Below are 12,487 nucleotides of genomic sequence, written 5' to 3'. Positions count from 1 at the left end.
CAGGCAAATCACCCATAAACAGGACTCGCACGCAGCAATCTAGTAAAAAAGAACATCCGTGAATTTCAAATAATATGCAGAATAAGTAAGCCCACACACGTGGAACCAAAAAATATTTTTAGTACAGAGAAGGGGTGGGAAAGGGGGGTCCGGGCATTGCTTTAGGTGAGCCATTATGAGAATACCCCTTTAAATTTGTGACTCCTGCCCTTTTTTTGACCCGAACCGAACCTAAACACATGTGCAAATTGTGTGGCGAATGTAGTACACATTTGCATGAAAGCGTGAAATTTGTGAATGTTGAAATGAAGCGTGTTGGGAAAGGCACTGCGGAAAAAAACAGAAGTACAAAGTTTCCTGCCTTTTGAAATAACAACCAGTCTACAGGATGTCAAGCACAAGTTCGAACGTGACCCCAACGCCGGCTCCCGGCGGCGTGTGTCCGCCGGTGGGCGTCCAGTTGGAGGCCCTGATACTACCACCAGTGCTGGTCGTGGTTGTGATCCTGGGAGTGTTGGGGAACTTGGTGGCATTGTGGATCTTCTGCTTCCGGATCAAGTCCTGGAATGCCAACATTGTGTTCCTGCTAAACTTGGTTGTGGCCGACTTCCTTGCTTTGGTCAGCCTGCCGCTTCGAGTCGACGCCCTCCTGAGGCGCCACTGGGTGTTCGGCGACGTCATGTGCCGCCTTAACCTCTTCCTGATGTTCTCCAACCGCACCGCCAGCATCGCCCTCATGACCATCATCGCCTTCTACCGATACTTCAAGGTCTTGACGCGTTTGTGTTTGTTTCAATTAGGACACTTTTCAATCTATTTCAACTAAAAAGGGTGCTAGATAGTTGATTTAAGTTGATGTAGATATGGATGGGATAGGTTGGGTGCCAGTCAATTTCAGGGGCAGTGGAAGAACAAATAGAATGGTCACCAGTTATTGGAAGGAATGGTAGCCAAAAAAATCCACTGTGTAACCACTAGTCCACCGTGTTATGTGTCCTCAGGTTGTGCACCCCCACCACCGCTTTAATCGCATGACCAAGCATCAGGCAGCTTTGTTTTCATTGGTGGTGTGGTTGCTGGTGAGCAGTCCTCGCATCCCTTTACTGGCCTACAATCACATCAAGGGAAGCGGAAACAAAAGCCAGTGCTTCTTCTTCACGTCATACAAAGAAGCATCTCGAGGTAGAAATGGAAAGATCCAAGTCCGAATTCTGGTCCAAGAAATGTAGTCCTCCATCATAGTTTTTTAAACTATATTTTGCATGTTTTGTTTCTAATAATGTGATCATTCTGACTATGTAATACATTAACAACCGCATTCGACTCAATATAGTCAGTGATTGCTTTTCTGCTACATCTTTTTTGGGGTAACTCAGGATTGCAAGGTGGTACTTTGAAGTTGGATAAGCACAGGAATAAATCCTTCTTTGTATCTTCTATTTCCTGCCCTTAGGCATCATCATCCTAGTGACAATGCATCGCATCCTGACCGTTTTGGAGTTCATTATTGCGCTGGTTTTGCTTCTCTTCTGCTCCGTGAGGATTTCCCGCTTCCTCAAGGAACGGCAGATGGGTAAACCCGAGAAGGTGCGCAAGGCCATGAGGGTGTGCATTGCTATCGTGGTTATTTTCCTGGTCTGCTTCCTGCCCACCACCATTACCACGTTGGGGATCTGGCTGAACCGTGCCATCTGGCCGTGGAACTGCAACGCCTTCTACACACTCACCCAGCTCAACATCGTGTCCCTGGGGCTCAACTTCCTCAACTCGGCCCTGGACCCCATCGTCTATGTCTTTTCCAGCACTCTGTTCAGGGCGGCACTTGTGGCCGCCATACCAGCAAGATTGCGTTGTCATCAGGTAGAGGATAGCGAGGGCTCCTCGTCTACATCTCAGTCCACGGGCCAAGTGGAGCTAAGGGCAGCTAGAGCCAGTCAAGACTAGTAATACTATACTATTAAAGTTCCAATTGTTTGGTCAGATGTTAGTCATATTTCATGTAACTTTTGTTTATGCAGTGTCAAACAACAAGCTTATTCTTAGTGCAAAGCATTGAAATTAAGGGATGAGTAGTCCATTTTTTTTGCATCTTAATCATGCAAATGGAAAATTTCCCATAAGCTCTCAAATGGAGATTTTAGCTTTAAAAAAAGAAAGTTTTTGGATATTATGGAGTACACCACCATCAAGTGGAGATATTGTCCAACTACATCAGGTCCACTTTAGGTTAGAGAGGGTTGTTGATTTTAGTAATTTAAAACAAATCAAAATTTAGGTCACTGGACAACAAAAATCAAGTATTAAAATACATGAATTTGGAACAATTACCTACTTCTGCATGAACAATACTTTATCAAACTTGGTTGTGATATTCAATTAATGATTTAAACTAGCTGGTTAAGATGGTGTTTGACACCTGAACAATTATACAAAATAGTTTTGGATCAAACCAAAAATCAGCACAACCAACATGAGTTAGGAAGTTGTGATGTGAATAAGATAAATAGCAGTTTTGAAAGGAATGATTCCAGTTTGCAGATTATAGTGCCTTTTGGGAATAAAAATGTAGATTTAGCCCACTTGTGAATCAGCTAAGATGGGTCAAGGTACTTTTACAGTGACGAATAGTAACAGATCACAAAGAATGAAGAGGCTCATTACAGACAAAGCCAGTAATCATCTACTCCTGGTTTCTTTGCAAAGGCAAATTGCTAAACAATGTCAGTTTTTAAGTGCATTTTCCAATTCTAGAAAAAGAAACCGTCACTGTGGCAACCAGTACAAGATAAAAACCTCTTCCTGCACATCTAAAAATGGTTCAAATATTGTAAATCACTCAGGGCAAGCAATCAAAAATCATTGTAAAGGTCTGATGAATTCCATTTGAACTAAAATGTCAATATTGAGAAAACTAGTATACAGTTATAAAGCAGTCAATTTTCCTGCACGTTTGGAATTTGGTCCATTCTCCTACTTGCAGCTAAGTACCACACCAATCAAAATCCTAAGATTAACAGCAGTTTCTTGCTGAAGTGCTACAAAAGTACTGATAGGCGAGTGTACAAGTGTCAATTCAGACTGCTTCACACAACCTCTCCAGCAATCAGTTGTGTTATTAGCATACAGAGCTCATCTCTATGATATCACACCATGTTACAAACCAGGTTTGACAGCAGCAATTTGCCAGTAAACACCAGATTTCTTTCAAATTAGGTTGTTGTTTTAAATAAATTTGAAAGTTAGTAATTGGGAACCTATGCAAAATTTGTTTTTAATGCTTTAAAGCCAAACTATGTTTTTTTAAAACTGCAAGCCTTTTTAAAGATCATGTTAGATGTACACTTGGATAAAATGCAATACAAGAGAAGTCCTTTTAAGATTTTTTATTTAAATTTTATCGAGAAAGTACCAGATCACAGCAATGGGCCCATTCTGCAAAGGGAAGAGCATAAAAGCAATTAAACATTGAATTGTGAAAGTTACATTAGTATATTTACCTTCTTAGGCTTTTGTTGGTGGATTCGGGATACTTCCAAGTGGGAGAATGGAAGGAAGGAGATTGTTCTTGAAGTACTGCATCCTGGAGAATGCTCTTCGTTCATTCTGGTAGCCATGCCTGTTTTGCACAATATAGGTTTTAACAACTTTCTTCTTTTCGGCATCCTGACCTTCAGCCTCAGCTTCTTGAGATGACATTGAGCCTTTGCCAGTGAAGTCTTTAAGAGGGGATGATGACTTCTGGGAGTTCCAATTAGGACCAGTTTTGGAGGGCACATCACCGTTTGCCAAGACAGGCATTTTAGCAACAAGTTCCCCATTCTCACTGTCTGCATCTTTAATAGAAACTTGATCTCCAGATTTAGAAGAATAGTAAGATGGCCAAACAAGACCCAGATCACTAGAACCAGATGAAGTTGCCTTTTTTGCCATAGCAGGTTGATTCACTTGCACTTGTTGGGTCATTTCAGGAGCAACTTGGGATCCAGATTTAGAAGAATAGTAAGATGGCCAAACAAGACCCATATCACTAGAACCAGAAATTCCCTTTTTTGCCATAGCCGGATGATTCACTTTCACTTGTTGGGTGTTTTCACTAGAACCAGATGGAGTCCCTTTTCTTGCCATAGCTGGGAGATTCACTTTCCCTTGTTGGGTAATTTCAGGAGCAACTTGGGATCCAGATTTAGAAGAATAGTAAGATGGCCAAACAAGAAGCTGATCAATAGAACCAGATGAAGAAGTCCCCTTTCCTGCCATAGGATGATTCACCTTCACTTGTTGGGTGTTTTCACTAGAACCAGATGGAGTCCCTTTTCTCGCCATAGCTGGGAGATTCACTTTCCCTTGTTGGGTAATTTCAGGAGCAACTTGGGATCCAGATTTAGAAGAATAGTAAGATGGCCAAACAAGACCCTGATCAATAGAACCAGATGAAGAAGTCCCCTTTCCTGCCATAGGATGATTCACCTTCACTTGTTGGGTAATTTCAGGATTAACTTGGGGTCCAGATTTAGAAGAGTAGTAATATGGCCAAACAAGACCCTGATCAATAGAACCAGATGAAGAGGTCCCCTTTCTTTCCATAGCTGGGAGATTTACTTTCACTTGTTGGGAAATTTCAGGAGCAACTTGCTGTCCAGACTTTGAAGAATAAGATGGCCAAACAAGACCCTGATTAGAACCAGAAGTCCCTTTTCTTCCCGTAGCTGGAAGATTCACTTTGACTTGTTGGGCAATTTCAGGAGAAACCTTCCCAGATTTAGAAGAATAGTAAGATGGCCAAACAAGACCCTGATCAATAGAACCAGAAGAAGTGCCCTTTCCCGTCATAGCTGGATGATTCACTTTGACTTGTTGGGTAATTTCAGGAGCAACTTGCTGTCCAGATTTAGAAGAATAGTAAGATGGCCAAACAAGACCCTGATCAATAGAACCAGATGAAGTGCCCTTTCCCGTCATAGCTGGACGATTCACTTTGACTTGTTGGGTAATTTCAGGAGCAACTTGCTGTCCAGATTTAGAAGAATAGTAAGATGGCCAAACAAGACCCTGATCAATAGAACCAGATGAAGTGCCCTTTCCTGTCATAGCTGGACGATTCACTTTGACTTGTTGGGTAATTTCAGGAGCAACTTGCTGTCCAGACTTTGAAGAATAAGATGGCCAAACAAGACCCTGATTATTAGAACCAGAAGAAGTCCCTTTTCTTGCCGTAGCTGGAAGATTCACTTTGACTTGTTGGGTAATTTCAGGAGCAACTTGCTGTCCAGATTTAGAAGAATAGTAAGATGGCCAAACAAAACCCTGATCAATAGAACCAGAAGAAGTGCCCTTTCCTGTCATAGCTGGACGATTCACTTTGACTTGTTGGGTAATTTCAGGAGCAACTTGCTGTCCAGATTTAGAAGAATAGTAAGATGGCCAAACAAGACCCTGATCAATAGAACCAGAAGAAGTGCCCTTTCCTGTCATAGCTGGATGATTAACCTTCACTTGTTGGGGAATTTCACTAGAACCAGACGAAGTCCCCTTTCTTGCCATAGCCGGGAGATTTTCTTTCACTTGTTGGGTCATTTCAGGAGCAACTTGGTGTCCTGATTTAGAAGAATAGTAAGATGGCCAAACAAGACCCTGATCAATAGAACCAGATGAAGAAGTCCCCTTTCCTGCCATAGCTGGATGATTCACCTTCACTTGTTGGGGAATTTCACTAGGACCAGATGAAGTCCCCTTTCTTGCCATAGCCGGGAGATTTTCTTTCACTTGTTGGGTCATTTCAGGAGCCCCTTGGTGTCCAGATTTAGAAGAATAGTAAGACGGCCAAACAAGACCCTGATCAATAGAACCAGATGAAGAAGTCCCTTTTCCTGCCATAGCCGGATGATTGACTTTCACTTGTTGAGTCATTTCAGGAGCAACTTGGGGTCCTGATTTAGAAGAATAGTAAGATGGCCAAACAAGACCCTGATCAATAGAACCAGATGAAGTCCCCTTTCCTGCCATAGCTGGATGATTCACCTTTACTTGTTGGTTAATTTGAGGAGCAACTGGGAGAGTGTAGCTTGGCGACTGGTCATAGCCAGCCCAGTTTACATACTGCTGGTTACCTGGACTAGTTGGGGTTTGTTTCTTACCAGCACCAAAGTTGACTCCAGGTGAAGGGACCTTAGATTGCATGTGCATTTGGGGCCAGTGACTGCCAGACTCGGGAATGTTTTCCACTTCAGTTCTAGAAGGGAAGGGGGTTTTGCGTGGGGATTTTCCATAAGTAGAACCATATGATGCCCAATTTGTTTGCATGTTAGCAGGCTTGCCTTTCACATCAGGTTGTCTTTCTTGGACACCAGTCCAGGTTGAGAGTTTAGATGGACTGGACACCGGAGGCCGTTTGTAGCCTGCCAATTGTCCACTTCCAGTTCCAACTTGGGTGGCACCATTTTGTGGAGACTTGGAAAATTGATTGAAAAGATCATATGTTGCCCAATTGGGGAGCGAGTCACCACCTGCATTGGCTGGGGACTGTTTTTTAGCAGCGCCATGTTCGATTCCACCAGGCGAGGGTACTTTATGGGCTTGCATGTACTCTTTGCGCCATTGGCCCTTAGCAGGATGATCTACTTCTTCCCAGGCAGGCCCATTGGTCTCGGAGGCTGAAAGACCCCCCTTTACAACAGAAGGCAGCATAGGAGAAATTTGAGTTTGATAATGAGGATGTCCAACTGAACTATATGTTGCCCAAATTTGGTCGACACCACCTACTGGCTTGACTTGTTTTCCTTTCACTGAATGGTGAGGTCTGGCTTCAACTGGATCAGAAGGAATGGGGGACTCAAAGGCTCGATTGTATTCCCAGTTGGGAGAGATGTAACCACTAGGTTTAATTTGCTGCCCTTTGACTGTACCATGTGGTCTTCCTTTGATTGGATCAGAAGGAATAGAGTGGTATACTTGACTATATTCCAAATTTGGAGAGCGGTTGCCATTTGCTTTCACTGCCGACTGTCCCTTGCCAAAACCAGTTGAAGGCTTGTATGGTGTCCAGCCTTTTATGTCAGCACCAGGATTACTTGCAGGGCCTTCTTCTGGGGCATCAGTTGGATTATCATACAAGGAATAGAATGTTCCCCAACCCTGGTTCAAATTCTCACTTGGGAGTTGTCCTTTGACACCACCAGCAACAACCTCAGGAGTGATTGGGTTATAGTAAGTACCATAAAATGGCAAGTTCTCATTTGCTGCAGATTGTCCCTTTATGCTGCCCGTTGGGCGTTTGTAAGTGGATGACTGCCAGTTGCCTTTTACAGGGGAACTCTGCTCTACACCACTGGGAGGAAGCTCAGGGATAATTGATATTTCCAAACTGGAAGGGACCTCATACATTCCCCAAGTTGGGGGAAAGTTTTCACCTGTACTTGCTGCAGACTGCCCCTTCACACCACCTTTTGAGGGTTTGTAGATTGTAGGTTGGTTCCAGTTGCTGCCCAGATTACCAGCAGGTTTTCCTTTGCCAGGAGATGTCCCCTTTACTCCATTGGGAAGCTGAGGAACTGAGGATATTTCCAAACTGGAAGGGAGCTCATACATTGACCAACTTGGGGGGAAAACATCTGGACGTGCCACTGATTGCCCTTTTGTGCCATATTTTGGAGGGTCATAGCTGGAAAGTTGGTGCCAGTTGGTTCCCATATCTGTTGCAGGTTTTGCTTTTACTCCATTTGGAAGAATCTCAGGAACAGCTGAGGTTTCCATACCAGTAGGGAACTCGTACATTGGCCCACTAGGGTGAATTTTAACATCTGGTCTTCTTGCTGATTGCCCTTTCACACCACCTTTTTGCATATTCGTTGCAGGCCTCCCTTTTACACCAGTAGGTGGAAGATCAGGAACATTTGATTCATAGCTGGAAGCTGGCTCATAATATGGACTATACAATGCCCAAGTTGGAGGCACTTTTCCCCCCAAATTGGCTACTTTACCAGCACCATGATGACTTCCTTTTACACTAGCAAAGGGAACTTCCAAAGTTGGGGATTCAGTGTTGGGTGGTTGTTCAAAAGATTCCCAAATTTCAGACACTTCATCTGGATTTTCTGCTAGGCGAGTGTTGAATGGATTAAACACTTTCCAAACATTACGCCAGTTGGCAGCAGGGTTGAATGCAGGTTCCATGTTATCAGGACCAGTAGGACCTTCAGAAGCGGTTGTTGCAAAGTTCTTTTTGCCAGCAGGAGCTTGAGATTCATATACTGGACTATACCAACTTGGGATCATGTAAACACCTGGAGTCATTGATTTCTGCCCCTTCACAGCATTAGCTTTTTGGTTGAAATTTGGTTCTTGAACTGGATTGTAAACGTCCCAATGCTTTTGGCCAATAGGATTAAATTCTGAAGGGGCCATTGCAGTGCTAACTTGTCCATTATCTTGTGCTCCCTTGTAGCTAGAGGCTGTATCATAACCTGGCAAACTTAAAGCTGACTGAGGAGAACTATAGCCCTTTTTGGCAAATTCTGTTGAGGCCACATTGGGAGTCTCAACACTGGTTGAAGACTCACTGCCAGGAAATGGGTTCAAGTAACTTTGCTGCAGCGCTTTATGAGACTGACGCTGGCTTTTGGGCACAGAGGGTGGCCCGCCACTCATCGCATAAAGAGGCCTTTGGTCTGAGCAGAGATTAAGAAACAAAATTAGCCATTAGACATTTGACTGGATCAGGCAATATTAATTTAGACACTTACACATTTGTTGTAGCGGCAAACTTGTAGCACTGCAAATGAAGAGCAGGCAAATCCAAGGAGTCCTGAAAGCACAAAACAAGTCAATCTCAAGAAACTTAAACTAATTCAGAGAATTAGATTGTGGAAGTAGCATATGTTTTTTTATACACAAGATAGGGGAATATATTCATTGAAACCACATTGTAGCTTGTAGCAAATTGTACATGGAGCTCTCTGGGACAAAATTTAAAAATCACATCTCAAATTTGATCTTACACTTAGAATAAATAAAGTTAAAAGCTATAGCAAAAAGAATACTCACCAACTGACTTCAGCAAATCCAGGCCCCATGTTTGAAACCCAGGGTGCTGTGACCTTGACCCACAGCAGAGAGAAAAGGGAAGCTGATGTTTTGGTAACTGCAACCGCTGCTGCTTAAATACTGCTCAAGCCCTCATTACCTGTCATTGAACTCACCTGTGTGATCACAAGACACGCCTCCTGGACACTCCCAAAAATGAGCACTATCACTAAGTGGTTGTCCAAATATCTTGCACCAAGTCCCCACCCCAAATTATCAACATCTATCTAAATATTTCGTCATTGACTGCTATTGACAGCCATAGACGCCCAATCCTTTAAAAGTGTTTGGGCTGGCAGGAAAGAAAATATAGTTCAATTGCTGCCAGCCCTCCGATTGGACGGTTTACTCCCAATAAATTCATTGCAATTCAAATCTGAATGATGAAAAGCTCTCAAATATACTGTAAAATAAAAGCATTCAATTCTATTCTATTCAATGTACTAGGAGGTCTAATATTTGATTTAAATTTTCATGAGATGGTATTCCAAAACTTGCATTTCATTTAACAAGGAATATTTCATGATGGTTTGAGGGTGACTTTGAAAGGAACCAGACAAGCTTTTTAAAATGAAAAAAGAAAGACACAAACACATGCATACACGCTGAGGTTAAAGTTGAGTCACCTGTGCGGGGGCTTCAACTCTTGTCACTTTTATCTTCAGTGCCGCTTTCATCGTCTCGGTGAAGAACGTCAGGATGGCTGAGAGCCCCCAAAATACTGAGAATTACCTGCTATACAGTCTTGTTTTATAGAAAGCAAACATCTTTTTTTATGTTTTGGTCTCAAATGCCACTTTTTAGTATTGGAACTTAAAGGTGGACAAATATAAAATCTATTTTTTTTTGCATTTTTTTGACAATAACAGACTGTGTTTTTTTATTTTGTATTTTTGACCAATAACAACAATCATTTCTAATTTCAAGTGAACATTCCTGTCGTCTGTGGATGTGAATGCGGATGTTTGTCTAGTCATGCACTGTGATTACAGATAATAATGTTCAGCATTTTACATTAAATGAGCCTTCTAAGTGCATGTTGCTATTTCTCATTCTCCTTTTTTTACCTCCCTAGAAGGCAAGGTCAATATCCAGGGAATGTTATTCAAAAGTAAACAGATTTATTGGATTATTTGTGAGTTAAAAAGCCATGTCATACATCAGAAACAGCATAAAAAATCCAATCTGCCAAATTATTTTTAAATATAATGTATTCTTTGTTTTTAATGGGCCCTGATGAATCTGAGTGTATTTTAAGAGAGACTCAAAATAATACAAACATCAAATGAGGCAAACAGCCACAGTATATACAAAATATGATAAGAAGCAAGGAGCTGCATACTGCTCGAGAGCCACATGTTTGCCACCCATGTTTTAAATGAATGGCTCTGTTTTGTTTAGCATTTTGACATCAACTCCAACTGATGATAGAGGAACTAGACATTGCAAAATTCTGTTTGTTTGTTTTCAAACGGCCACAGTCTGTCAAACTGCTGCTTGTGATGTTGTATTTTCTCCTGCTATTCAGCATTAGTATCTCAAAGGCGACAGATGGGATGGCTTATAGCTCCAAAAAGTCAAAATTAGCCATATGGAAAATGGATGGATAGATTTGCGTACATTTTCACAAGTCCGGCACCTGTCCAGGAACCGCAAAGGTCGTCATTTCCAAAGAGATATCCGCCTCGCACTGGCTCTGCAGGGTCGAGACCATCAGTGGGTCGGCACGAGTCCGGGAGTCGTCGGACATCACCGAGACTCGGTCAAATTTCTGCTGGGGTCCTGCCGCCGGGGCCACGGCCTCCTTGGGCATGGTGGTGTCATGGTGGTAGGACACCATTTCGTTGCTCAAGTCCATCACTTCTACGGTCGAGCTGGAGCAAAGACGGTTGCAGCCCAGGATGGTGGAGAAAGCTTTGCGGAAATCGGCGTTGAAGGCGTAGATGACGGGGTTGAGCGACGAGTTGGCCCAGCCGAACCATACAAAGATGCTGAAGGTGGTGTCGCTGACGCACGGCGGGGCGTCGGGCGCACCGGCCTGGCAGAATGGAACCACGCAATTGAGGACAAAGAAGGGCAGCCAGCAGAAGACAAACACGCCCATAATGATGGACAGCGTCTTCAACACTTTGGTTTCCCTCTTGAAGGAACTTTTCAGAGCGTTCTCATCCTGCGTGGACACGCGCGCAGCCGCGCAGGGTGCCGGCGCACGCTCCAGAGACGAGATGCGGCGGATCTGCGTCTGCGCGATGCGGAAGATGCGCGTGTACGTACCCACCATGATGAGGACGGGGATGTAGAAGCTGATGAGGGACGACGCGATGGCGTATGTCCGATTCAAGCTGGCGTTGCAGTCGTCGGGCGGCTGCGCGCCGCCGTCCTCGCCCTCCGTCAGGTTGAGACGCACATCCCGGTGCCAGTTCAGCTGCACGGGGATGAAGGAGATGAGGATGGAGAGCGTCCACGCCACGCCAATCATGACGAAGGCGAACCGGCGGGTCATCTTCCTCTCATAGCGAAAAGGGCTGGAAATGGCCCAATAGCGGTCCATGCTGATGATACACAAGTTGAGGATGGATGCTGTGGAGCACATTATGTCGAAGGCCACCCAAGTGTCGCAGAAGCGGCCGAAAAGCCAGGCGCCCGCCACTTCGGACACGGCGCGCCACGGCATGACCAGTACGGCCACGAAAAGGTCGGACACGGCCAGTGAGATGACGAACGAGTTGGTGACTTTGGAGCGCAGGTGGCGGAATTTGACCACAGCGGCGCACACCAACGTGTTGCCCAGGAGCGTGGATACGATCAGTGCGCACAGTACGAATCCAGTCAGTGCGCGTTTGACGCTCATGTCACCCGGAGCACCCGGAACGCCCGGTTCTGCGTCGTCGTCATCACCTGCTGAGGTCACCAGTCGCGCGCGCTCATCGTCCGGGGTGGCCATCGCTCCCTCCAGGCGTCTGCATGTGCCATCAGACGCAACTGTCGAGCGCGTCTCCCCATTATTAAGACCACCCCCACGCTCCGCTCCGTGGATGATGGACATCACGTGCTTATGGCTCACCCGATTGCCCATTTGACTTGTTTAAATGAATATGTATCAATGCGATGAAGGACAACGTGTTGACTTTCGAGGTTTTGTGAGTCAGTTATACTGTGTGGGACAATGAATGCTGCCCCCAACTGGAAAAAGAAGGGCAACACCACTTGGGAGTTGTTTTCACAAGGATCAAAATTAGCTTTGGTGCTTTTAAAAGAAATATAGTTCAAGAAATGTTTTGATAAATTGAAGCTAAACCCATACAAATGTATACACGTCATATTAATGTTTGGTAAAGTACAACTGTGGCCCACCTGGCCCAAAATGTTAAGTACAGTTCTTAATAATAAAGATATACAATGCAACATG

General features: G+C 44.2%; 2 protein-coding genes and 1 long non-coding RNA gene across 3 annotated transcripts; 1 reads left to right on the top strand and 2 right to left on the bottom strand.

Moving 5' to 3' along the window:
* Nucleotides 1-388: 388 nt before the first annotated feature.
* hcar1-3 (hydroxycarboxylic acid receptor 1-3) lies at nt 389-2,937 on the top strand. The gene is made up of 3 exons (XM_077739551.1): nt 389-769; nt 1,002-1,182; nt 1,454-2,937. Exons 1-3 carry the CDS (start codon nt 389-391, stop codon nt 1,942-1,944), a joined length of 1,053 nt encoding a protein of 350 aa, XP_077595677.1. The 3' UTR covers nt 1,945-2,937.
* A 431-nt stretch (nt 2,938-3,368) lies between these two features.
* Nucleotides 3,369-9,154, bottom strand: LOC144211465 (uncharacterized). The gene is made up of 4 exons (XR_013329608.1): nt 9,040-9,154; nt 8,739-8,800; nt 3,498-8,663; nt 3,369-3,432 (listed from the first exon to the last, which is right to left on the bottom strand). It is a non-coding gene; the product is annotated as an uncharacterized LOC144211465 (long non-coding RNA).
* Nucleotides 9,155-10,702: 1,548 nt separating this feature from the next.
* Nucleotides 10,703-12,127, bottom strand: LOC144211972 (D(1)-like dopamine receptor). Its single transcript, XM_077739549.1, has one exon. It carries the CDS (start codon nt 12,122-12,124, stop codon nt 10,703-10,705), a length of 1,422 nt encoding a protein of 473 aa, XP_077595675.1. The 5' UTR covers nt 12,125-12,127.
* Nucleotides 12,128-12,487: the final 360 nt, after the last annotated feature.

The sequence above is a fragment of the Stigmatopora nigra genome, chromosome 18 (assembly GCF_051989575.1).
Source record: "Stigmatopora nigra isolate UIUO_SnigA chromosome 18, RoL_Snig_1.1, whole genome shotgun sequence".
Classification (NCBI taxonomy): Eukaryota; Metazoa; Chordata; class Actinopteri; order Syngnathiformes; family Syngnathidae; genus Stigmatopora; species Stigmatopora nigra.
Note: the sequence above shows the minus strand (reverse complement) of the source record. Positions and strands in the feature narration are given on the sequence as shown.